Source organism: Clarias gariepinus, chromosome 5, assembly GCF_024256425.1.
Source record: "Clarias gariepinus isolate MV-2021 ecotype Netherlands chromosome 5, CGAR_prim_01v2, whole genome shotgun sequence".
NCBI classification, from domain to species: Eukaryota; Metazoa; Chordata; class Actinopteri; order Siluriformes; family Clariidae; genus Clarias; species Clarias gariepinus.
The window spans coordinates 6,778,101-6,805,628 of record NC_071104.1 but is presented as its reverse complement, the minus strand read 5'-3'; the positions used below and the strand labels follow the sequence as shown (position 1 = coordinate 6,805,628).

Genomic DNA, 27,528 nt, shown 5'->3' with positions numbered 1-27,528 from the left:
CTACTGTCTCTCTGCCTCTCTCTTACTATACAGTATATATATATCCGACTCCCTTCCATTTCTCTCATCTTCTCTCATTTTTTCTTTATTAATTCTTTGATCTTTTTTTCCTCCCCTATATTACTTTTGTTTTTTACTCTCTTTTCATTCCTCACTTATTTTGATCTCTTCTTTTCCCCTATAAATCTCTCTTACTTTATCTCACTCTCCTTCTCTCTCTCTCTCTCTCTCTCTCTTTCTCACTCCCACAATACTCCGATCCTTTCACACCTTCTCTTTATTAATCTCTTGATTTCTCTCTCCTTCTTCATCATTTTGTTTCCCTCTCTGTCTCTGTCCCATTGTTCTCATCCCTTCTTTTATTTATTTCTTTTTGTCTGCCTTGTCTGTCTGTCTGTCTGTCTCTCTCTCTATTTATGTGTCTTTTTGTCTCAGCCATGTTTGGTTTTATAATTTTTTTTCTCTTTCTCGCTCAGTCCATCATTTCCCTCCTCTTTTCTCACTTTCTTTTTTATTCATTTATTCATTGATTTAATTTATCATTATTATTGTTATTTTTTCCAATCCCTCCTTATTTCTCTCTTCCTCTCTTTCTTCTCTCTCTCTCATTTTCTCAGTCCATCTCCCCTTCTCTCCATCCTTCTATGTCTCTCTGTCTCATTCTCTTCTTTGTTTTTCTCTTGTTCTTACTCTACCTCATATTCATCCTTTTTTACTTTCTCTTTCCTCTTCTTTTGCTTTCTCTCTCTCTCTCTCTCTCTCTCTCTACTTCCATCATTTCAGTTTCCTTGTTTATCTGCCCGTTTGTCTCATCTCTTTCTTTCCAATTTCTTTCATATTCCCCTCTCTCTCTCTCTCTCTTTCTCTCTCTCTCTCTCTCTTTTTCCGAGTGCCCTATGACAGGATTACGGCAGAAAACAATGGAGCGAGGGATTAGAAATGAAATCAATGCTCTAAGCTGCAGTAATAATGTTTTATGTGTCTGTTCACACACAGCTCGAGCCTCACAATGAGCGCTTTGTAAGACAAACCAGACTTTGTTTACAAAGATGACACTGGTCAGATAGAGACTGTGTGTGTGTGTGTGTGTGTGTGTGTGTGTGTGTGTGTGTGTGTGTGTGTGTGTGTGTGTGTGCGTGTGTGTGTGTGTGTGTGTGTGTGAGTGAGTGGCTGTAAAAGGACAGGTGGACCAACAGGAAGCCTGCTGGCGAAGTTTAGATAACAGGGAAACCACATGGCTCTTACAAATCAATAAGACATATCCCTTCACTCAACCAGACAAACACACACACACACACACACATGCGCGAACAGATACACACAAACACAGATCAAACTGCCACACAAGTGCACTGAATTACCTAGGAAATTTAAACTCTCCAGGATTGACAGTTTACGTGTCTCACGTCTCACTCAAACAAAAAATTCTCACCCGTGTGTGTGTGTGTGTGTGTGTGAGAGAGAGAGAGAGAGAGAGAGAGAGAGAGAGAGTTGTTGACGCAGTGCAGTTGCAGTAGCACTAGTGTTTCGAGAAAGTGAAAGGCAGCATTAAATATTAATACTCCAGACACATTATCCTTTATGACCACCACAGACGGTCACTCTGGAGAGCAAGAGTCTCTTAGCCTTGTGTGTGTGTGTGTGTGTGTGTGAGAGAGAGAGAGAGAGAGAGAGAGAGAGAAAGAGCTGAAGCCGTTTATGACATAGTCCACCTTTGATTTTTTTTTTTTGTGTGTGTGTGTGTGTGTGTGTGTGTGTGTGTGCCTTCGATACAAAAATAGAGTGGTGGGAAATGCAGCAAAATAAACTACTGTAGCTTTACAGATTAGACTTAAACACCGGCGCTCAGTCACACAATGATTCCGTCTGCCAGTCATGTATCAGCAGCACAGTGCTTACAATCAGGTCAGGAGCGCTAACAAAGGGAACACCCAGGCTGGTTCGAGCTGACAGGAAGTAACTCAAATAAGCCCTGTTTACAAGCGCGTTCAGCAGAAAAGCATCTCAAAAATCGCAAGACGTTGAACGTTCTGGTGTACAAGATCATGTCCATTACTGTCCGCCAAGAGCAGAAAGAACTGGACAAAAACAACCTGGTCTCGAGTTTCTGCTGAGACACACAGATGGCCGGGTCAGAATTTGGCACCAGCAGTAGCTGACCTCCCTGGTGGTAACAGTCCAGGCTGGTGCAGGTGGGTAACAGCGTGGGGAATGACTTTCTGGCACAGCTTTGACATCTTCATATCAATCAATCAATCGAAGCTGGACTTTTGAGTCTTGATGCTGACCGTGGGAACAGATCCATCAAAACTGGATGAGGAACATCACCTGTTTTTTCCACTATCCAGAGTCGGTGCCCTTCCTGACAGCTTTATTGATAGGCGTGGAGACCAACATGGTCACTAACATCACGTGTTTCATGTACTGATATATGTATCTGCCGGAAGCTCTTGACCTGTATTTGCACATGTTTGGCTGCTTGGATCATTTTAGGAAATGAAATCAGAGGTGAAGTGCAGAGAAATTAGTGTGTCTGGTGATTGTGTGTCACATTAGATATCTGGATAATTCTCCCACTATCCTTGCTACAGATCTTTATTATCACCATCAAGAAATTTTACATCAGTAATTCTGTTCTGTACCCGAGTACACGTTGATATTTAGATTTATCTATAAAAAATAAAACAACTGTCTGTCTGTCTGTCTGTCTGTCTGTCTGTCTGTCTGTCTGTCTGTCTGTCTGTCTGTCTGTCTGTCTGTCTGTCTGTCTGTCTGTCTGTCTGTCTGTCTGTCTGTCTGTCTGTCTGTCTGTCTGTCTGTCTGTCTGTCTGTCTGTCTGTCTGTCTGTCTGTCTGTCTGTCTGTCTGTCTGTCTGTCTGTCTGTGTGCAGCCAGGTTATATTTAACACACCCCTGCCTGGGAAGCTGTTATGCTAAAATAATAGCTAATAATGCTGCTAGTTCACAGTGACTTTCTTGCATAGCAACAAGGCCCTTAGTGAAGGAAGTACTATTTTTTTTTATGAAACTAATGCATAGTAACTCTTCTTCTTTGTCTTTCGGCTGTTCCCTATCCATTTCTTATCTATACTGTTTATCCTGATGATCTACAGGATTTATCTTTACCTTGTGTCTGCAATCAAATCACAACCATGATGCCGTCCTAGATAAAGCAATCCTCCGCATGCTATACTGCTTAAAAACATAACATACAGACACTACAGGTTTTGCAATATCACTGATTTGGTCTTTTGTACTATGGACATCTGGGACACTCGCATGGGTTCAGTGCCAGCGCAGCTCTAATATCACCATAATGCAAGAGCAGACACTTTCAGAGATTCACTTGAGATCTCAGATCAACAAAATGAGCTGTCCAGTGATGGGCCGACAGTATATTAGTATCATTTTGAAAATAGGATTATTTCTTCCCTTCAGTACTGTATATAGAGACTAGATGCTGAAGCACACAATAGTTCCAATGTCACTGTATGGAGCAGTGGTGCAATTTCCCTTCACTGGAGCTATAAACCTGTTCCCGCATGACAAAGCGAGCTCCATGGTTCATTAAGATCAGAATGGAGGAACTTAAATGCCCTGAACAGGTCCCTGACTCTCTCTTCCCCACTTAACATCTTCGGGATGAACTGGAACTGGAGCCTCTTTGACATCACAACATCAGTGCCTGAGATCACTAATGCTCTTGTAGCTTTAGCTCCATTTCCATGTTCGCCACGTGCTTGGTGGGTTTCCTCCCACAATCCAAAGATTCCGAATTGCCTGTAATGTGTGAATGCAAGTGTAAATGTTGACCTACCATGGTTGTAAAAATGGAAATAAATACAATGGTCACCATTGGCCTTCTCAGTGCCTAGTTGGACTACAGAGGTTCCTGGATGGATGGATGGATGGATGGATGGATGGATGGATGGATGGATGGATGGATGGATGGATGGAGTAGCTCATTTACATGAACACTCCAGAGACGAAGGTGTTAAAATGTATTATCTGAGGGGTATTTCAGCTGGATCATTAAGAGACATGCCTTAGAGAGCTCTCATACTTCTGCTAACTTGTTAAAAAAATAGAAAAATACGGATTCTTTACCAATCTAGCTGTTGTTGCTTCAGTGTTTCTCGGTAACCCCTTTCTCTCATGGTGCATTCTGTTTTCTGAACTGCACCAGACTCTTTTAAAACAAAACACCTCCATGACATGGTGCTGCCACCGCCGTGCCTCACAGCTGGAATGGTTTTCTCCAGGTTAACAGCCTGCAGCTTTTTCCTTAATACATTGTGCTGATCATTAAGACCAAACAGTTCAATTTTCAAGTCTATCTCCTCCAAACAGCTGGTGATTGCCTGCAAACTTCCCCTTAGGCTTTTTTTCTCTGCTGCTCCTGGATCACTGCAGATATACAGTACACCCATGGTTACCTGATTCCTCCAGCTCCTTCGCCTGTTTCTCAGGTGTTGTCTTGGGGATTGGGTTGGACCAAGGCTTAATCATTCTTGCGAGTTCATTTGATGTAATGTTTCCGTACTAAGATTTTTATAGCATAAAGCTACGTCCATAATTATTTCTGTGTTTGGACGTGAGAAATCATTCCACCAGAGTTTAAGAAGATGATGTAATGTACATTTCTGAACAAGTGGTATGCTGATAAAGTGAATTGAATAAAAGAAAAGTTTTGTCTGTCCATTGGTCAGAACTCGCTCTTCCAATATGAAGAGTTGAGGTGAAGGTATGAACAGTTTTGTTCCAGATTATTAACCGCAAGTTTTGACAGCGTACTGCGCATGTGCCGCAACTATGGGCGCGTCTTAAATCGGCAGCTGGACAGAATTTAATGAAACTTTTGCAATTAACTTAAATCTCTGCCTATACTGTAGTTTAACCTGCACCATAAATGAAATCTAAATGTTGAGTAAAAGTGATGTTATGAACAGTTATGTGCCGGATTTAATAATCTACTTTTAAAAAATGCGCTACTTGCTCAATGTAAACAAACACCTGCACCAATAGATATTAATTAGAAAAGTTAAACTTTTCTAAATAATATATTATTATATAATATTTTTTCTGGGATTAGTTCTTTTAATTATTTTCACTTTGGCTGAAATAACAGCGCTGAAGTGGTATATGTTAATTTTAACACGCTGGAGTAATTTTTTTAACTATTTTCAACAAACTCTTTAACCATCAATATAAGTTAGATTATATCATGTATAGTGTTGTGACGTTGTGAAAGTGAAAAACTCAGGATCGCTAGGACACGGCATTTAGCGGCGCTTTATGTAAACTGTACTATTTAATATGTGGCAGTATGTGGTTCAGGAATAAGAACCGGACAATGTCAAACAGTCCTAAACCTTTAAAGCCCAAATAATCCACACAGAGATAACACAGAGTAACCTTCAAACCCCACAACAAAGTCGCAACCTACACACACATCATGGATTAGAGTACTATTAATGGAAATTGATAAACATCACAGACTCAGACCTGGAGAAAGCTGTCTACGGAGTTTGCCTTAGCGATGACTAAAGAGCTCAATATGTCAGAAAGCAGGCTCACCGCCGTCTGTATGAAACCCCATTAAGATGATTCATTCACTACGCTAAGCCATGACGTTATACCAGCATGTGTTTAAGACTTAACATGTCCCACACATCAGCTGCTGCATGTCGGTCTCCCGGGTCTGCAACCAGACGACCTGTAACTGTTGTTTGTTTTTCTCTCCAGCTTTTCCATGTTAACACGATTATTCCATTTTATTATCATGATTGTCTCCTATAATACGACCCCATCATGGGCGGTCTCCTTCGCTCAGGTTCTATGGCATGCATATGTATGTATCATAACAAAATAAGTGACTGAATCAAAGTGACAGCTGTGTTTTTGTTCACAAACACTCGAGGTGGGTGATATAACAGCTGTTTTATTTTCAGAGGTCGAGCTGTACAGTATGTGAGGCAGAGGTGGGTAGGGTAGCAAAAAATTGTACTCAAGTATGAGTAGCTGTACTTCAAAATAAAGTAAAAGTAGTCATACAGAATATTACTCAAGTAAGAATAACTGTTTTAATCATAATGTCTGACTGTAGAAATTTAGTATATTACATTATTACGTATATACATTATATGTTATATGCATATTATAGTATAATTATAATAATGATATATGCTAACATTGTAACATTAAATGAAACAGCTAAACTATCCGCGACGTTTCTTCAGGTTGGACGTTGAGTTTTTATATGCTGAAGTGTCTGTTTTGGCCGACGGAGAAGACAGTGTACGTGAAACATGCTTCGTAAATGAGGCCAGCGGTGATCATTTTCGTCCGGTGTAGCTTTGGCGACAGATACCTCTGCTAATTTAATGTTTTCATTCCGCGTCTACCACACCTGAAGATATTTTGTTCCGCTATTCCACCTGTTTGTGTGTGGTCATGTGACCACGGCTGATTGGTCAAACGGAGTCATGTGATTATTGTTGCTACATCTGATCGGTGAAATGTGGTAGATCCACCGGCTGCATGTGTAGAATAAATTGTAGGAAAAATAACGAGTCGAGTGGAGTCGAATGTAGCGCAGTAAGAGGAGCCTTTCTTCGTCACAAATCTATTTAAGTAAAAGTAAAAAGTATGGTGCAGTAAAACTACTACCCACCTCTCTGTGAGTTTAATCAGAAACATGATAAGGTCAAGGGAATTCTGGATATTCCATAACATCCGTCCATCCATTCATACAGCCACACTCATACACACAATCATGCACTAGGGGTGATTGGGAAACACCAATCGATCTAGATTGTATGTCTTTGGAGAGTCACTGAAAGAAACCCACCAAGCACAGGGAGAACCCACAAACTCAGGTGACATGACTAACCACTAAGCCACTGTGCTGCTGAATAGAATGTAGCTATAAATGAGTAAAAACTACAACATGCTGTGTTGTAACAAATTAAAGGGCACCTATTATGCTAAATTTACTTTTTAGTCACGTTTAGATGTTCAGATCGGTCTCCAGTAGTGATGGGTCATACAAGAACGATTCGTTCTTTTTGAACGAATCTTTAACGTGACTCAGATGGACGAGTAGTCTCGGCGAGTGATTCGTTCATTTTCTACTGGAGGCGCATGTGCAAATCATCGCAAAACCTCCGTAGGTGATGTACAGGAAACAAAATTAAGCGGTTCTTTCTCAATGACTCTTCTACTCTGTTCGTTCTTTTGTCACGTGACTCCCATAGACGCTATGCGGTGCGATAGATTCAAAAGAACGAATGATTTGGAGTAGAAGATATAAGAGGTGAGCTACTCATTCTGTTTATTATAATATGTCCTTAGCTGCAGTGTTATATTCTCCTTACTGGAACTATAGCCAGAATTTGTGTATGTAGACGTATTGGGGGTCTTTTGATTGAAAATGCAACATTTTATTTTATTTCTGATCAAAAGAACGAAATGAACTAAATGTTTCGTTCATTTTGATGAACAAGAGTCAAAGAACTGAGTTACTAAAATGATTCAAACTTTCCATCACTAATCTCCAGTGTGTGTGTGTGTGTGTGTGAGAGAGAGAAAGAGAGAGAGAGGGAGACACAAAGCAAGAGAGAGAGACATTTCCAGTTTTTTTTCCATTTTTGCACTGGATGGTGTTTCAACAAGTCATAATGTGACCTCATAGAAGAATATGGATTGTCCTCCGCTGGATTGTTGCTCAGCTCTGCTGTTCTCGGGGGTTCATTTGGAAGACGACTGAGAGGACATCTGAGACCGATGTTAGCTGAAGATTTAATATGATATGGGACCTTTAAAATTCCAATTATTGATAACTGAAAGCCTTAGTGGTGGCACAGTGGCGTAGTGGTTAGCTCCCGGGTACTCCAGTTTCCTCCCAAAGACATGCATATTAGGTTAACTGGCATGTGTGTGGCCCTTCCATGTGTGTGTGTATACCCCTTTGACCCTGTACACAGGATAAGCGCTATAGACAATGAGTGAGTGAATGAATAAAACCTATGATTGTGGCGAACATACTGTACTGTAGCCGTAACGGTAGAAATGTTGTTGTTAAAATGACATGGGTGATGGCTGTAGTTTAATATTAAAGTTTTAGCAGCATCAAACAGCAGAAGGCATGACTTACAAATGGTTAATTTTTTCAGCCGTGCCACCCACACGCAGTGTCTATAATGTGTATTAGTCATCGAGCCCACTTGTTCCCATGTCTGAATAAAACTCACCACTGTTCGTGTCAATGCCAGTAAACACTGAAGCCTTTGAAAGCCTCAGCATCCATTTATGAAAGTGTTTAGGTTAGCATTTTCTCAAACACTCTCAAAGAGTACAACAGTAAAATACATGTATTCCAAGCCCCCTTTAACAACCACCGCCCCCCCCACCCCCACCCCAAACCGCCTGCATTAGCGAGCAGTGAAATGAATCCCACAACACAGGGTGTGAAATAATGGCTTCCACACACCACATAGTGCTTTAATGTCCATTAGTGTGCCATTTTCAGATCCAGCTAAAGGTGATGTGTCACTCGTAACTCCACCGGGTTTGCATCTACGCGACGCAATGTTTGCTCACATAAAGGGTCGTAACGTTAAATATTCGGCAACATAATTCGTGTTAATGGACAGAAGTGGACGCGAATTGAACAGGATAAAATGTTGTAATGGAGCTCTGATGAGGTCATCAGCTGAGGGCAGGAGGATTAGCGGAGAGCAGAGAGACGGAGAGCAGTGGCTCATGAGTTCTGCTGGCTCTCAGGTCCCAACACTTGTTCTGGTGCCTGTTCTTATTCACACAAGCCTTCATTAGTAGTGGATGTAATGAGTCCTTGGATGTGTGTGTGTGTGTGTGTGTGTGTGTGTGTGTGTGTGTGTGTGTGTGTGTGTGTAAAAGAGACGGAGAAAGAAATGGGGCAGGAGAAGAACAAAAAGAAAGAATTGTAAATGCAAGAAATTTAGTTAGCGTTCATGGCCACGCCCCATGGCCATATTATAGCTTAAAGATATAACTGAACCGACCGGACCCAGCATCTCTCCTGGATCGAGAGAGTCATGCATATAGACTGTTTTCTCTTCTGGCACTTGGGTGATGGAATGAACCTCCTTTATGTGTCCCTTCGCCAGCAATCTTTAAATGACGACTAAAGACTAAAGTGTCTGTTTCTTCGATATCTGGGTTAATACATTTGGCTTGTTTAAGCCCTGGGAAATACAGAAAACCAAAAGGACGTTAAAAAAAAATCAGTGTTCATGTTTCCTATGCTTTTTTGTTTGTATACATACATTAAAGAGCCAACTGAATGTCTAAATATAAATAAAAGTTAATTTTGCATAATAGGTCCATTTTAGAACATATTCAGATTAGATTAGATTAGATTAGATTAGATAAGACTTTATAGTCATTGTGCAAAGTATCAGTACAGAGCCAATGAAATGCAGTTAGCATCCAACCAGAAATGCATAAATTGGGTATTTACAATAAATAACAGTGTGTTATAACAAACAGAAGATGCAGTTGGTAATAAAGTTTTGGTATAAACTGTATATGTTGTAATATGCAGAATAACTGTGCAACATTGCCCCATGAATGTGCTATAATAAACAGATGGTGCGGTAGGTATAAAGATGTGGTTATATAGTATAATACAGTATAATAGAGCGTAACTGTGGAAACATTGTGCAGTAGTAGATAGACACATCTGGGTGACACCATGCTAGCAAAGCAACATGATATACATTTGAGACTTGATCTTTCAGCAGAATAATCATCCTGAAGTCAAAGTGGTTTGGGACACAGCCCACGGAATTATTGATCAGGATGGCACTATAGATTATTTCATCTATCATCAATAATGGTCAGTCCGAACCAAACGGTCTAGTGTGGCGAATGTTTTAAGATAATATATACATGGAACAGTAAAATGCAGCTTGGGAACCGAACCGAACAGATCTAAGGTCAGAGTAGGCTCTAATCCTCTGGGTGTGGATAAATACTGACCAGTACGTGTGAATCTGCGTCCACAGGTGCGTGTGCAACATCGACTGTTCACACATAAGCTTCAACCCGGTGTGCGCGTCAGACGGCCGCTCGTACGACAACCCGTGCCAAGTGAAAGAAGCGTCGTGTCAAAGACAGGAGCACATCGAGGTTATGGACTTGGGTCACTGTCAAGGCAAGTGATGTCATGCTTTACTGTTCATACTGTAACCTTGAGCTTATATTGTCCTGTATACCTTATCTCGTTTATAATAATAATAATAATAATAATAATAACAATACAGAGGTACCTCAACACACAAACTCTCCGCTTCACAAAGTTTTCGCCTTAAAAACTGAAATTTTGCAAGAAACATATTTTATTGTTTGTTTTTTTGTTTTTTGCATTTTGTGCAAAACTTGGTAAAGACGTAGCAACATCGGTCCCAAGAATGTTAACAAGGACGGTAGCAAGAAGAAAAGCGAGCCGCTTTCATTTTGGGTTTTAAAGCGGCCGGTGCTGAAAGGAATCATAGATTAAGGTTAAGTGAGGTTTAGTGTCTATTAATTTCATATTTTGATTCATTTCTAAATGTTTTAATTGTTTTTATATGCGAAAATAGGATTAAAGTGTTGGAATCTGGAACGGATTATCTGCATTTACATTATTTCCTATAGGAAAATGCGTTTCACAATATAAACTTTCGCCTTAAGAACTCGCCTTCAGAACGAATTAAACTCGTATGTCGAGGTACCGCTGTAATAATAATTATATGTGTATGAGTTGAGCCGAGCACATACAGCAAAGTTGCATGCTGAGGGAAAAAAATGGGTCATTTTGACCTGAACAGATGCAGGTTAAGGAGACAGACGGAGTTCCCGATGCAACACACACACACATATATACACACACACACATTTACTTCTGAAGTGTTGTCATGTTATGTTATTCGGTGGCCACCTGCTGTAGCGGGACAGTTGGCCAGATGTACAGTTTAAGCAAAAAAAACTCCATTAATGAGTGCAATAACGTCAGCCAGTGTACAGCAGCTGCCGCTGAGATGCTGACGGTTTAAATAATTTCATTCAAATTACAGTTTAATGACTTTCTGACAATTTCTGCTTGTGCACTTAAAACTTTGTTGTTGCTCTTCTGTCTTAACCATTAGGTGGCAGGATAACAGGAAACAAACCCGGGGATGGACACTACACCAGAGCCGAATTGCCAGGTGTGTGTGGGTGGGTTTGTGGGTGTGTGTGTGTGTGTGTGTGGGTGTGTTTTCAAGGTTTTTCTTCATGATTCCTCAGTAGTGAGTGTAATACGCCACAAGCTGCTGACTGACAGTAATTGGTTGAGTTCTCGCACGTTGCCTGAAACGTTGTTATGGTAATCTGCAGTCGTGATGTTTTGGCATCTGTGCTGATCCAAATAAAAGTATTGAAGTGTAACTGCGTGCTGCAAAGGGACCAACAGAGACGCATGATCGGGTTAGAGACATTAGAGACAAAAAGGAAAATGAAAAGAGAGAGACGGATGCAGATTTTAAAAGACGTGTGTTGTGTTGTGTTGTTTAGAAGTGAAGCCAGAAGTGTCGGAAGTGGCACAAGGGATCTACATCCCTTGTCCAGAACGATTCAAGAACTACTGCATACACGGAGACTGTGAATACCCGAGCAAGCTTTCCACACCGTCCTGCAGGTACACAAACACACGCACATACACACACACACACACTCAAACAAGAAAGGAAGGTAATGAAGATCTCAACTCAACAGCTCCCCCTGCTGTGTACATCTTACACAGCTGGATGAGTCAAGGATGTGACGGCACATAAAGTGAAATGTTCAGGTCCAGAGAAAACTGCTGTAATTCAATTCAGACAAATTACTGATATCACTGTTTTCTATTATTATATCACTGTATTATATCATAACTAGATTGCTTACAGCGGCACAGTGGTTTAGCCCTGTGGCATCGCACTACCGCGTTCCAGGGTCGATTCCCGGCCTCATGGTCTGTGTGCATGGAGTTTGCATGTTCTCCCAGTGCTTGGTGTGTTTCCTCCGGGTACTTCGGTTTCCTCCCACAATCCAAAGACATGCAGATTAGTCTGATTGGCGTTTCCAAATCCCCCATAGTTTGTGTTGACCGGAGGTCCAACCACAGTCGTTAAAATGGACATTATTGGACTACAAAGGTTTCTAGATGGATGCATGGAGATCATTCAAATAATTTGATCATTTAAATGAAAAATAAAAAAATAGTGACTAAGAAAATAATCCTGCCCCTTTGTCATGCACTAACGTGAGCGCGCAAGAGAGACAGAGTGAGAGAGAGAGAGAGAGAGAGAGAGGGAGGGAGAGAACGAGTGCAAGTGCAGAGGAGAAGAGAAGGAAAAAGTGTTTAGGTCTAACAGTTGCTGCTGTCAAGACTTAGCAGCTGATCCTTAGCAAGAGAGAGCGCGAGGGGGAAAGGAAATGGGAAAGAAAGAGGTACAAGGCAGGAATCGAAGAAATGGCAGATGGAGAGGGAAACAAAATCAAGAGATTAATGGAGAGCCAGTGGGAGAGGATACGGGGAATGTGAAAGAGGCGGATGGAGTAGGAACGAGAGAAAGGTGGAGAAGAAGAGAGACAGATTCTTAGCAAGAATCTCCCCAAAGGCATGATGGAAAAGAGAGAGAGAGAGAAAGAAAGAAGCGCCCCTCCCCACACACACACACACACATACACACAAGTGTATCTGTCAAATGATCATATTCACCTTTTTTTTGTAGTGCACTCCATCGTGTCTGAGACTCCATCCTGTTACACCCTGAGCAGTGAGCAAATATAGAGATGAGATCTCACATGGCGGTGTCCCTGTTGAAGACGGCCAGGAAATGTAAACCTAATCAAATATCAGGACGAGAATATATTACCCTGCATAAGTCAATAAAAAGGGAAGTTTAAAAAGCTTAAGAAACGAATCATTTTTGCCCTTTGTGGGTCGTGAAGTACAAACGCAGAACTCCGAACGTCTGTGGCAGTTTAACATCACAGGTTCATTAATATTCAAATGAATTCAAATGAAGACCAAATTTATTCCATTTGAAATTCCAATTTGAATGTCATTTTGAAAATTTAATCGAGTTTGACAGCCCTTAATGCACAAACAAAAAAAAAAACTAAAAACTCACCTGTGTCCCTGAATGTTCATGCGGTTTTGGAGTCAGCCAATCAGGTTGCAGCAGCACAATGTACATCGGCTAATCATGCGGATACGGTTAAAGAGCTTGTCTAATCTTCACACAGAAAATGCTACATTAGGTACATTATCGGCTCAGTGATACCTGAAGACAGTTTGTCTGTCCAGATTAGTGATGGGACGTTTTGGATCATTTTAGTGACTCTGTTCTTTGAATCTCGTCCATCAAAATGAACGAATCTTTTTTTTAATTAGTCATTTAGTTTATTTTGTTCTTTTGATCAGAAATAGAATAAAATGTTACATTTTCAATAAACAGACTAAGACTATAGTTCCAGTAATGAGAATATTACACTACAGCTAAGGACATATTATAATAAACAGAAGGAGCAGCTCATCTCCTATATCTTCTGGTCCGAGTCGTTTGTTTTTTTGAATCTATCGCACGCATAGTGTCTATGGGAGTCACGTGACAAAAGAACAAACGACTCGGACTAGAAGTCTCGAGCGGTAACTACTCATTTCTGTTTCCTGTACATAACCAGCGGAGGTTTATCGATGCTTTGCGCATGTGAACAAATCACTCTCTGAGATACTCGTTCTTCTGAGTCACGTTACAGACTCGTTCAAAAAGAATGAATCGTTAATACGTACACTGTGCGTTCATTCTCTATGCAGAACTGCCACATGCTGGATGTATTTCAGTACCATTCTGTATAAATTTATGAGAATGTGATGTGAATTTAAAAGATGATTGGTTGATTATATATAATAAAATACATTGTTGAATGAGGGGGTTCCTATTAAAATGGCTGGTGAGCGTATATCTTTCGTTAGACGTATGGTCCGATCCTATGTAGCACTAATTATCTTTGGATCATTGCCTTTCCATTACTGGTCAGATTCACTCCTTTGTCTCGTTCATTGTATTGGTCCATTGTCTCTCGCTCATCCATCGCTGCACTCTTATTGGTTTAACCTCACTGGCCTATTGCTCATATTTCTTCTTTACTGGTGTTTTGTTCCACTTTAGTGCACCGCTCTATTGTCCCTTTGCCATACCCCATATTGAATCATTGACTTGTTTTTTGAATGCACTCTCTTTGCTCCTTTCCCTTCATTGGTCTGTTTCCGGTCGTTGATTGATCGATTTTTTTGTCCCTCGTAGTTGTCACTCAGGCTTCAGCGGCCCACAGTGTGACACCAAGGAGTACAACGTGCTGTATGTGGTGCCGGGTTCCGGAAAAGCCCGCTACGTCCTCATCGCCTCCATCATCGGAGCCCTGCAGGTGGCCATCATCTGTGTGGTGGTGCTGTGTATCACCCGGTAAGTCTACACACACATGAACACATAAACACACACTTACCAACACAAAATCAGACGTCTTCAGTGTTGCATATTGGAAACCTTTTTGGTTTAGTGTACATTGAATCAAATCCTCGTTAGTACAGTAGGAGTTTAACTGGCTTTCTTAAGGGGGGAACAGCAAGCACGGGGTAGCAAAAGTCAGTGCACGAAAGATATCTGACGAAAAAAACCTGTGCCAAATCAAATATGTAGATGTTCTACTCTGGACATTGAGATACCCGCCGAGAGACGAATAGGAACACTATTATTTTGAATCAAATTCATTATTTTGAAGTTTCGTGTCGTTTATGGTCAAAGAGTTTGTATAAATAGTTAAAAGGTTAGAGCTAAGAATAATCTGAATCAGGGATATTATTATTTCAGGCTAAAAGAGAAGCCCCTCTCTGTCTAACTCCTTAATACTAAGAAATCCCATTCTGTAAGGTTGAGTATCTTACGCCTTGTTTACACTAAGTTGTCTTTATTTCGTCATCAGACAAATACACTCCCTGTTCGGTAATCGGAGAGTGAATCACAGATGAGAAATGGGAAAAGTAGATAAAAGGATAAAGATGAGGTTTTGTCTTAAAACCACTCCAGCGTGTTAAAGTTCACTTATACCACTTCAGCGCTGTTATTTCAGCCAAAGTGAAAAAATGAACTAATCCCAGTCAAAATATTCACTTTATCTTTTCTAATTAATATCTATTGGTGCATTAGCAGTGTTGGGTGTAACGCGTTAGAGTACTTGGATTACTTTTTTAATGTCACGAGTAATCTTGCGCGTAAGGTCCTCCATTAAACTACTCAGTTATTTAGTTATATTTTTGAAAATGTAATCTGTTATTCAAGCAATTTATGTACAGTAATCCGTGAGCCAGACAGCAGTCATTACGTATTGATAACCCGCCCCCTCTGTTATTCCTGCTGTTATACCCCTATCTCAGCTATGCAGTTTGACTCGCGGTGAGAAGCGGTGTTAGGCTCCATGAGCCGCCGCGACTGAGTGCCCGACGTTCCGCGAAGACCGACAGCGGTAAAACTCACTAATTTATGATGAACCGTACTTACGGCCCCCTTGCGAAACCACGTAGGTGAGATAGGGGTATTAGTAGTTAACAGATTATGGACCAAACTCGGCTGAGTGATGATGGTAGAATAATTATAAAGGTCTTGACTAAAACAACATGCATGAGGAATCACAAAGGAGTTTTCATTTTCTGCAATGGAAAAGTACTCGAACTAGTTACGTTTATCAGAAAGTAACGCCGTAATGTAACTGATTACTTTTTAAAGACAGTATTTTTGTAATTAAAAAGCACATACCTGTTTATGACATCGCTTTTACTCAACATTTTGATTTTGATTTCACTTATGGTTAAACTTCGGGCAGATATCTAAGTACTGCTAAAGTTTCACTAAATTCTGACCAGTCAGTTTTGCGTGATGCTGTGACAAAATCTGTCTGGACAGACATACAGACATGCAGACAGAATTTTTAATGAGACTGGTTTCTGGTCATCGAATGTACGAAATGTAAAGATATCACTGAAAGAGCGAGTTCTGATCATATTTTATTTATATAGGTAACTGACGCCATCATAGACACAAGAAAATAATCTCATAGTAACTGTCACACATAAGAACAGTCATAAGAATGCAAATTGCATTTGCAACGAACTCTGTTAGACAAGGAATCTGTAAGTGATGCTATGAATGATTCTGCAAAAGTCACTACACTGTGCACATTTGGTTATTCAAGGTGATTAGAGGAGCAGTGTTCACAAATTACAACAAAAAAAAAATGTCTGAGTGCTGCACTTCTACTGACGAGACAGGCTTCAGGGAAGCGGATGCCCTCACGCAGACACGTACCCTCACACACCTCATCACGCTCCGACTTCCGCTGGGAGCGCGTGCGGTTTCAGAGGGACGGCGCTGAATTAACACTCCGTTAAAGGTCAGGAGATTGTGGTGCCTGTGCGGGGATCAGTGATTAAAGTTTAAATCCGCTCCACTCCTGAATAACCTTCTAAACGAACGTTCAGAGACGAGTCTGGAGCGCACCGCACAGAGCAAGAAGAGCCAGCAGGGGGAGTGTTTACTTACAGATCAATGATAAATGCAGGAAGAGCAGACCAGCCATCTGGAGCATCTGGAAAATTCCCAGTGGGTTTGTGGATTCTGTGCGCAGGCTTATGCGAAGGCGTGGTCAGCAGAAATCGAGGCTGCAAAAACATTTAATACAAAAATACAGCGAGATTTGGAATGATGCATTACGTACAAAAAAATTCAGATTTTCTTATTATTATTTACAGAATCTTTAAATATGATCTTCAAATATGATGTAAACAAATTATGTCTGAAATCATGTATGTCCACCAAATGAGAACAGAACTTTATTTAACTAAACAGTACAATCAGGAATATATTACAGTTATTCGGTAATACGTGTAAGCTACAAGAATAATAATATGTTTAAATCAAGGTCTCTACAGGAGTGTGTTGTATTTCACGCTGCCCTGTCCTGGAAGAAAAGAAACACAACACTGTGATAGTGAAAGACACTGTGTCGCCTGTAATCTAAATCTGCCTCGACGTGTCAAGGGAAAGTGTTCTTACAAACGCACAGAAGTGTCGTCTCACTCTTACATGTGGTTTAACTGGAGAAGCTGACCTTTAACCCAGAGGCGAGACATCTAATACTCCTCCTGAAGGAAAAATTGATCTTTAAATGCAGTGTTGCCATGTCATCTTAAACTCCTTTTTTTGGAAGAATGGTTTGATTAGAAATTATATACAGTAGAAGCAACTAAAAAGTACTTTGGTTAATAAAAAAAAATAATAATAATAAGATCATTTTATGGATAACGATTAAAGTGTAAAATACAATTATATACAGCGAGACCTCGGCGTAGGAATTCAATCCGTTCCAGAGGCGAGTTCATATTCATATGACGAAATTTCATGTTGGATTGCATACATGATTTTTTCTCATAGGAAATGATGTACATCCAGATAATTTGTTCCAGCCATTCAAAAATATTGCCAATATTACCCTGATCGGAAGGTCGGGGGTTCGAGCCCCAGCATCGCCAAGTTGCCACTGTTGAGCCCTTGAGCAAGGCCCTTCACCCTATCTGCTTTAGGGGTTTCCTAATTGGGATATGTGAAGAGGACATTTCACTGTGCTGTAAAGTACATGTGACAAATAATTGAACATTCTTCTTCAAATGAATAAAAAAATAAATAGACAATAAACCTTAATCTATGATTCCTCTTGCCATCGGCTGCTTTAAAAACCAAACTGAAAGCGGCTCCCTTTGCTCCTTCCTGCCGTCCTCGCTAACATTCTTTGGACCCTTTTGCACAACATGGCAAACAAATGTAACAGCTTTCCACTGACGCAGACTAGTTTTAATCGGCAACCGGAGTTATACGCAACCAGCTTGGTCACTCGTATGCTGAAAATGCTTGTTGAGCAAGCTTGTTCTTTAAATTATTTGTCTTTCTAATTGTTTAAGTAAAGCTCCCATATTTTATTATTTATATAACAAGCTATCACAGGTCTCCTAAGCTGCCTCCATTTCACTCCTCTTCCGAACGCACCATTTCCGTGTTTATGTAAATGAGCTACTACTGAGCCACGCCCCTCCAGAGAACACCAGAACTGAGAAACAGGTCAGGGGAGGGGCTTTTACAAAAATGAAAGCAGGGAATTTTTTTTCTCATGTTTTTTTTGTAGATGCACACTGGAGACCCATTTAAAACTCTAAAAATAACTAAAAAGCAAAAAAAAAGAAATTTACATAATACATCCCCTTTAATGTATTTTCTAGAGTTAAATAAAAGAGTTATGTAATAGATCCCATTTGCAAAAGATTTAGAGGCATTCTTGCTTATAAGTAGTTTATTAATGAACCTTAAATTAAAGTGTCTTTTTGTCTTTTTGTACCAGCTTCTGCTATTTAATATGTTAATGTGCAAAAAAAAAAAGCTCAGATGTACAAAAAATAGCAATCAAAGAAAAACAGTCAGCCTGAAGGCATGGTAAAATTAGCATGTTCAGTCTCACTTTAGATTAATGGTGTAAACATATTTATGTAGTTTCCTTACTCTGACTAAATAAATAAGTGCATTTCAACCTTTAAGGTCTCCTACTTAATGAAAAATGGACCCTGCTTCCAGGGTCTCTGGAGCCAACATGACCTAATTCATGGCTGTACTGATAAAATGCCACAATAAACACCACTATTTTTTTCTGAAGGAAAAAAGTAATAAAAGGAAAGAAAAAAAGTTGACTCTGTACAAAAAAAGTGTTGTATCTGTAATATTACTTACTTAAGTTGGTGGTGGCTCATGCGGCTAAGGCTTTAAGTTGTTAATTTGAGGATCTGGGTTCGAGGCCTGCTGTCTATGTGTTGCCACACCCCATACTACCCAACCACTGCATGCGGCGCCATCCCAAGCCTGGTTAGAAAAATTGGAGGGTTGCACCATAAAGGGCATTTGGCGTCAAATCTGTGCCAAAGTTGTTTGCGGATCGGATGGTCCACTGTGGCGATCCCTTGATGGGAGCCTTACTGCATCATTTACTCAGTATGAACATGTTATACCACTAGGTGGCAGCAAAGGACGAGGGTCTATAAGAGTCATCTGCTGTGGTGCAAATCCAGATCCAACACATACTTGCACTTATTGTAATAATCTTGTTAAGCTTAAAATATACACTAAGCCTTCTTTGTCATTTCTCTCATTCCTCCAGGAAGTGCCCACGGACTAACCGTATCAACCGTCAAAAGCAAAACGTCACGCACTACAACTCGGAGAACACCCTGCGCGCCTCCACTCGCCTCATCTAAGTGTCAAGGAGAAGCCTCACAACCGTGGGATCTGTAGAAACAAGAGATTAAAGATACAAAAACAGCCACTTCTTCCTGCCTCCTGGTGCAAAAAAGATGGACCATACTGGAGCGTACGACTGGACAGAGGGGAAGGGGTGATGGTGGGGGTGTAGGTGAGGCTGAGTGGGGTGACACGTGGTGCCTTCTACCTGTGGCACAGGACACAAACTGAGAGCATCTTAGGACATTACCTTAGGACAAGTCCTACTATTTGGTTACGTATGGGTAATATTTCCACTAGTTTCTTTGTTTTGTCTTGGTGGGGTCTTTTTCTGTAAATGTAAATAAATAATTTATATCACAAAACAGATAATAGCATGCAACTGTATTTTTATGGCGGGTGCCAATTTGGCAAGAATAGGGGTTCTTAACTTTTTTATAGACGACACTACATCTGTGGGTTAATGTAAAATTTTAGAGTAATGATTTTGCTATGGACACCGTCTCACAGCCTGGTATACGTTATGTGTTACACCTGTTCTGACCACTAGGAGTAGATTTGTGCAAAATAATGTAACTTCTTGTGCCTTAGATCAGAGCTTATCAGAACTGACCCATTAAATGCAATTACAGTTGTAACATCGTAACCGACACTGGTAGTCCTAAAATATATCTATATATATCTATATATATTTATGCATACCTCACGTTGAGCTGTCCAGCCAGATCTTCACCACAAGGAGCCGGTATTTGACCCATGTACATGTGAATATCACTCAACATAGCTGACACACTGATTCACAAACTGATGCATATAGAGTACTGGTCCAGAGTTGTTGTGGAGGTTTTTTTTCTACATCCTAGGACAATACTGAAGCTCATAAAACTGCATATGGGAAATTGTTACAACTTTAAATATACAGTATACAGTAATAATACAGAAGTGCAGTCGCTAAAGCCCGTCGAATGCTATGATGAGACTGGCTCTCATTAGGTGCATCCCAGGATAAAAAATAATAATAATAAGACCAAGATTAATCTCTGCTGTAGAGGGGAAGTTCATTTAGAGTTAGCAGCCCCAGAGATGGCTAATTAGCAGCACCTCAGATTAGAGCCTGCGTGAATGCTTCACAGAGCTCGATTAGCCGGCACATCTCGACATCATGTTCACCTGTTCGGAGGAAATTATTTTATATTTTGGATGCCTTCAGTCTTGTTCTACAATGTAGAAAATAATAATAATAATAATAATAATTTTTTTAAAAAGGTAATTTTAGTAAAGGTAACTGTAAGATGTGTCTATCTAAATGTTTAATTGTTAGTGTATTCAGTCAACACTAAAGAGGAGGGAGGGATATTTATAATATCATTATAATTCATTTAATTTGTAGCTGATATTTTATAGTAAGAAAACAACCTTCCCATCCTGTGCACCGTCCCTCCCGAGGACGGGTCTGTTATCGTCAGATAATGGATAGAGGCTTTCAGACCAGTACTTGATATATACTGATTCTGTAGACCAACTGCAAGGTCATGTTTGTTGTAAAGCCGGCCCTCACTGACACTTTTATATCTATATTTATACATCTATATCAGATTCTTGGCGGTTTTGGTCTAGACACTCTAAAATGAAACAATGCATAATTGTACTAAACATTAAAAAAGTTCCAGTCACTCTGAAGCTGTCCTCACATTAATCAAACACACTGAAATAAAGTTTTGAACAAGTTACAAATTGGAAGAGGACCACAACGAAACCAGAACATGTGTTTAGTTAGACCACAAATATATAAGTGTGATTCAACGCACATAAAGGGCCCATAAGGAAGGATTCTCCTGACTTACCTATTTCTCATGGTTCATGGACACGTGGTTTGTACATATTCATATGTAAATACGTATTTGTTAGAATGTTCCACATGCATATTCCACTAGTATATTTAATCTCTGGCAATACAGTGGTCCTCCACAAACCCTATGAATATAAGCTACAGGTAGAGCAAGATCAGTGTCCCTGATTGTCATGGGCAGGGTCGGTGGGAGAGGGACTGAGACTGGGGAAGGATTAGTGACAGAAAGCGAGATTGGGTGGGATCCATGACAGAGTCTTAACAGTGTGGAAACAAGCACAAAGATTGAGATTGGGGTAGGATGAACTGAGACTCAGAGTTTGGTGTGGGGTCATGGGTGGAGTCTAAGGCTGAGGCAGGTTCAGGCAGGTATCGAGACTGATGGGGGATTAGCAGCACAGTGTTAAGTTGGTGAGGATCAAGGGCAGGATCGGGGCAGCGATTTAGTCTGGGGCGGGATCAGAACCTGAAACTGAGGCAGAAACTGAGATGGAGGCAGGGTTAGAACCTGAAACTGGGGCAGGAACCAAGTCTGGAGTAGGGTCAGACCCTGAAACCGGGCAGAAACCAAGTCTGGGGCAGGGTCAGACCCTGAAACCGGGCAGAAACCAAGTCTGGGGCAGGGTCAGACCCTGAAACCAGGCAGAAACTAAGTCTGGTCAAGAATCGGGACAGGAGCAGAACCTGGAACAGACTGGTACAGGATCAGGGCAGGATCATGATTGAGACTAAGCCTATCAGCGGAAGATACTGGGTCAGTACGAGAAGCTGACACTGGTACAGCATCAAAGGTCAGAACTTAATCTGGGGCAGGATGAAAGGCAGAGTTAGAGACATGGACAGAGCTGGAGACCAGCAAAGGGAGAGATTGAGATTGAGAAGGATCGGGGGCAGAGCCTGAACCTGGACAATCATTAGAGACAAAACCTGGGGCTGGGGCAGGATCAGATGCAGGGACCAAGATTGTGAAAGATAAGAGATGTACCCCAAGTCCAAAAAAGAGCAAACTGGGGCAGGATGAAACTGCGATGATCCTCAGTGCTAAATGTTTGTGGACACCTGATCATCACACACATATGTTTGTTTTGTGCCATTTCAGATTTCTTGCCTGATTGCTGTTATAATTACCTCCACTATTGCCCTGACCATAGTTTATTTAAGCCAGGTGTGGGAGAGTACACACCATGGTCTATCCTCTGCATAGTAAAGTGTGACTCCACCAGAACCCAGATGCTGAAGGTACCAGAGACTACAGGGACAAACGTGTAGAGTTGTAGCAATAACAAGACTTTGCAAAAAAAAAAAAGAGAGAGAGACAAACAAAATAGTAAACACTTGTACAAAATTGGATTATAACACCATTGAATCTAATTAAAAATGGAAGCCAGCTAACGAGAACAGCTATAAACTCAACAGTATCCAAATGATAGTTCTCTCATCACAGGACCTACTCCTAAACCTGTTTACATTTAGTCAAATACACCTAATATTACTGCATTCATACAGTAATAACCTGAAGTCCTGGTGAGAACAAGCCCAGCAGCCCCCGGGATTCCTGACATTCCCCGTCAGCTGAGGATTTTCTCAGGTTTATTTGTGACAACAGACGTCAGACTGCAACCTTGTCTTCAACTGTCTCAACTTATAAGAGGAAAGGTTGAACAGGAAGCCTTCAATGTGTGTGTGTGTGTGTGTGTGTGTGTCAAGGATGTGTATTTCCTTTGTGGGAACTTTAAAGACTTATCAGTTCTCCATTTTCTTTTATATTATGGTGGGTTATAGAAATGATACACAGGAGAGACAAAATTCTTTCTTATTTATAGAAAGTCCTGTCTGAATCCAGTTTCATGTGCAACAAATAGTTGCCTTAGGAAAGTTCTAGCATAACATTAGCCTTGATTGATAGTGCAGCATGAGTATGAAACCACGACAGACGTGTCAAAACGTGTAACTGGCATATTTAATAAATGTTAAGATGATAATTGGAAGCAAATTATGAAATTGTTGTACACGTCAATTTAGTGATAGACCTTTAGGGACAATTTTGGTGAACCATCTTTTCTACCCACATAAGGTTAGAGTCACAAAGTGGACAATACGTTTTTGTGTTCATCAATGAATTACAGTACGGGTATACACTTGAACGCACAAAGTGACAATAATTAATGGATCCGCAGATATAAGGAAGTGTACCGATTAGGTAGGGTCGAGGGTTCAATTTCCCCCTTTGGGTTTGTGTTATTAAAGTTTGCATGCTTGGTGGGTTTCCTCCAGGGGCTCCGGTTTCCTCCCACATTCCAAAAACATACAAATTAGACTAACTGACGTTTCCAAATTGCCCGTAGTGTATCTGTGTGTGCCCTGTGATGGACTGGCGCCCTGTCCAGGGTGTACCTTTCCTTGTACCTCCTGGGATAGGCTCCTGGCCCCCCACGATTCGGTATACAGGAAATAATGAGATGATGAATTAAATTCATTGTTTTAATTACATTTTGTTATTAACACACACTCTTCCATCTTCTTGATTTTAGTTCAACAATGTAAATAAAAAAGTATTAGTATTTAGTATATAAGTATTTATAAGTACGAATAAAGTGTTGGTGGCTCTGGCCTTGTACCTCCATGGTCGAGGGTTCGATTCCCACCTCGGGGTCTGTGTGCATGGAGTTTGTGTGTTCTCCCTGTACTTGGTGGTACGTGTACAAATGGGAATAAATACAATACTAATCATACCATAGTTGGATTACAGATGTTTCGAGACAGACATCCAGACAGATGGGTTGAGTAAAGTATTATTAATATTTAATAACATTACTAATTATCACTGCATAAATAACCATGATTCTACTGTTTAATTCACTCTCTCACTTACTCACTCGCCCTATAACACGTATCCTGTACGGGGTTGCAGGAGGTCTGGAGCCTATACCAGGGGACTCAGGATACACCCTGGATGACGTGCCAATGAATCGCAGGACACAGAAGCACATAGACACTCACACAATACACTCATACACTTCCGGCAATTTGGAATCAGTCTAATCTGGATGTCTTTGGACTGTGGGAGGGTTGTGTGATTCATCATATTTTTATTATTTTAGCAATCTATTTTAGTGCCTCTAATTCAATGGAAAGATTTTGCAACAGTATGTTAATATGACCCTCAGATGTACAGTACATACGAGTCATTCTGTCATTGGGTGTACTGTACATTTCACATAAGTATGAACGAAGTTTTTTTTTTTCTGAAGTTAATTCAAATACCTTAGAAACAGATAAGTCTTTAGTCGTCACTTTAAGATTCCCAGTGACTTGACCACTACCCGTCTGAATAATGTGTGCTGTGACATATGTAGACTGATAACAGGAATGATGTAGGACACTACTGGGTAACCTAGTTAACACCTTCCTTACTGTGACCCATCATTTCAGTGCTAGGACTCACCTTTCTATTTACATGATCAGTTTAATAGCATATTTGAACAAATCATTGAATCTGAATCTGTAGAGCATAGCAGTGCATGTGACACTGTTGAAAGTTAATCAATAAGCTCAGTGATAATGAGTTATTATACAGTAGTGAAGTATTTAAAAAATAGGAGAAAACACAAAATTAGCATTTAAAATGTTTAAAGAATGTACATGGAAGATTGAGATCATGTGATGTGGGTTATTTGGAATTGGGACAACTCATTTTTGAGTTACTGGACAAGTTCTGTTTTAATATTTAAAAGAGAAAATACATTTTAAAAGGTTTTATTTGAGTTTTAAAATAAATGGTTTAAAATACTTCTTGTTAGCTCTAAAGATTTTTATAGTTGTTATTTTGAAGCAGACCGCATGGTGATGTAATGGTTAGCACTGTCGCCTCGCACCTCCTGGGTCCGGGTTCGATTCCCGCCGCAGGGTCTTTGTGCACCGTGTGCATGTTCTCCCTGTGCAAACTAGCAAGTTAGGCTAATTGGTGTTCCCAAATTGCCTGTAGTGTGTGAATAAGTGTTTGGTTGTGATTGTGTCCTACTCTAGATTCGCACCCTGCCTTGTTCGCAAAGTTTCCTGGTATAGCCACCAGTCCCCCCTGTATAAGATGCACAGTATAGAAGATGAATAAATGAATATTTTTAAACCAAGAAAATGGTCCATTTAAACATAGCAACGTGACCATTTTCAACCTAAGTGAAGCATAGGACGCACAATATGTTTGCGTGATATTATAACACACTTTCCCTGAACAGGTGAAATTATTTGAAAACAAATGGACTCATCAATCAACTGACATGGAATGTGCTCCGAATTATACAATGACTCCTGTGCGATCAAGTGCTGATTATTAATGGTGCAGTGACGCCATCAGTTCTGGCTGATCTGTACAGGCATGTCTATCTGCGCTCAGGAATTTTCCCACGGCAAACAAGTACAAAAGTAACAGCAGTGCGCTGTGAACCGAGCAAAGTAGACAATAATCCTCAAATCCAGAGAGATCAACTACAGGATGTTGCTGGGTTCATCAGGAGCGATATGCACATGTCACCTGGTGCGGTTCAGCTCGACACAAGTTCGCACTGGTCTTGACAGCAAACGGAACAGTTAATTTTTACTCAGAGATAAGATCTAATCTGCACAGATAGGCAGAAGGAAGCAAATGATAAGATCAAATAATAGAGGCGAAGTATTTTTGTTGTTATAATAAGAAGGTGATCCTCTTGTGAACATACTGTATTTTTCCTGGAAAGCTCACACCCCTCCAGCAAGTGCTTTATCCATGTTTATGCTTCTTATTGGCACAGAATTGTTCCATACATCCTTTGTTTACATAATCATAACCACCCCGACTGAAAATATAGATTATCTAAATCAGAGACAATTAGATTAGGGTGACACTAATGGTTAGCCCTGTGGCCTTGCACCGCCAGGGTCTGGGTTTGATTCTCACCTCGGGTCTGTGTGCATGGAGTTTGCATGTTCACAGCCCAGGGTGTACCAGGCCTTGACTCCTGTGATAGGCTCCAGTCACCCTGTATACAGAATAAAGTGTTTAAAGAATTGAATCCAAAAAATTCATGCAGTAACTACTTTTGGCCAGCAGGGAGCAGACTTTCACATTGTTTAAGGATCCAGCAGTAAAGTGGAAAGATAAACATTCTCTACTATAATCACGATAATTAAAAATCACTTGGCTTGATCGAATAAGAGGGAAAATCATTGATGTGGTTGTGTGTGTGTGTGTGTGGAGAGAGAAAGGGGAGGGAACCACAGGATGAGAGAATTCACATCACAGCCCTCGACAAACCAGACTTGTTTGGTATTTTCTCCAAAAATCATGAGCCTTTATTCTTTAAACATATACATTATTGCAGAGCGAGATTCTTTATTCTTCACATATCTCAGCTTCTTGTTAGAAGGCTGATGCCCAGGTGTGGGGTCAGCACCCCAGGAGCAGATAGGGTTAAGGGCCTTGCTCCCAACAGTGGCAAGAGCTGGGATTCGAACCACCAACCTTCTGATCACTAACTCAGAGCCTTAACACACTGAGGCAATGCCACAAAACAACACATGGACACAAAACAAACTGCTTCACCCAGATTCATAGAAGTTTATTGTACAAAGACGTCTGAAATCCACTGGCTTGAACATGATCCTCTGTCTTGAAACGCACACAATGTTCATGTTATGTTGATAAGAATTCTCCACATTCTCATTACAGAAGGCTAAGTCACATATTTCACAATGTTAGCGCTGCGTTTTGAGATGACCTCGTGCTCACGATTTTGGTGCCCCAGCCGGAAGCAGGGTTAAGTTTGCTCTGAATCAGTGTGTGTGTGTGTGTGTGTGTGTGTGTGTGTGTGTAATACGAGAGGTATGAGGTATGGGCCTATGAGAACGTGTGTGTGAGATTAGGGATCATCCTGGCATGGTGCCAGCCACATATTGTACAGATATTTATTTCTAGATCTGGAGACATAGAACATTAGAGCTGAAAGAAAAAGAGAGAGAGAGAGAGAGAGAGAGAGAGAGAGAGAGAGAGAGAGAGAGGTGTATTTTGGGTCTGCTTAATGCAGGTGCAATGAAAATCATATCACCTGCTACCAAGTACAGCATCACAATCACACTGTGTTACTTCTATTCCCTGCCATATCTCTCCCTCTCCCTCTCTCACACCCACACACACAAACACACACTGACACTCCGGCTTGATTTACACCGATGGGCCGGACTAACTCCTAGGCAACCTGGCTCCTCCTCTGGGTGTGTAGGGAGTTTTTAAGTGGTGTGTCGGGAATGTTGTTGTGTTCAGGAG

General features: G+C 40.7%; 1 protein-coding gene across 2 annotated transcripts in view; it reads left to right on the top strand.

Annotated features, from left to right (window-relative positions):
* Positions 1–20,077, top strand: part of tmeff2a (transmembrane protein with EGF-like and two follistatin-like domains 2a) — a 115,472-nt gene extending 95,395 nt beyond the window's left edge. For both annotated transcript variants that reach the window (XM_053496824.1, XM_053496823.1), the window contains exons 6-10: positions 10,049–10,197; positions 11,171–11,230; positions 11,577–11,700; positions 14,357–14,515; positions 19,302–20,077. In XM_053496824.1, coding sequence (XP_053352799.1) covers positions 10,049–10,197; positions 11,171–11,230; positions 11,577–11,700; positions 14,357–14,515; positions 19,302–19,398 — 589 coding nt within the window. In that variant the 3' untranslated portion in view covers positions 19,399–20,077. The remainder of the gene's footprint in view (positions 1–10,048; positions 10,198–11,170; positions 11,231–11,576; positions 11,701–14,356; positions 14,516–19,301) is intronic.
* The last annotated feature ends 7,451 nt before the right edge of the window (positions 20,078–27,528 follow it).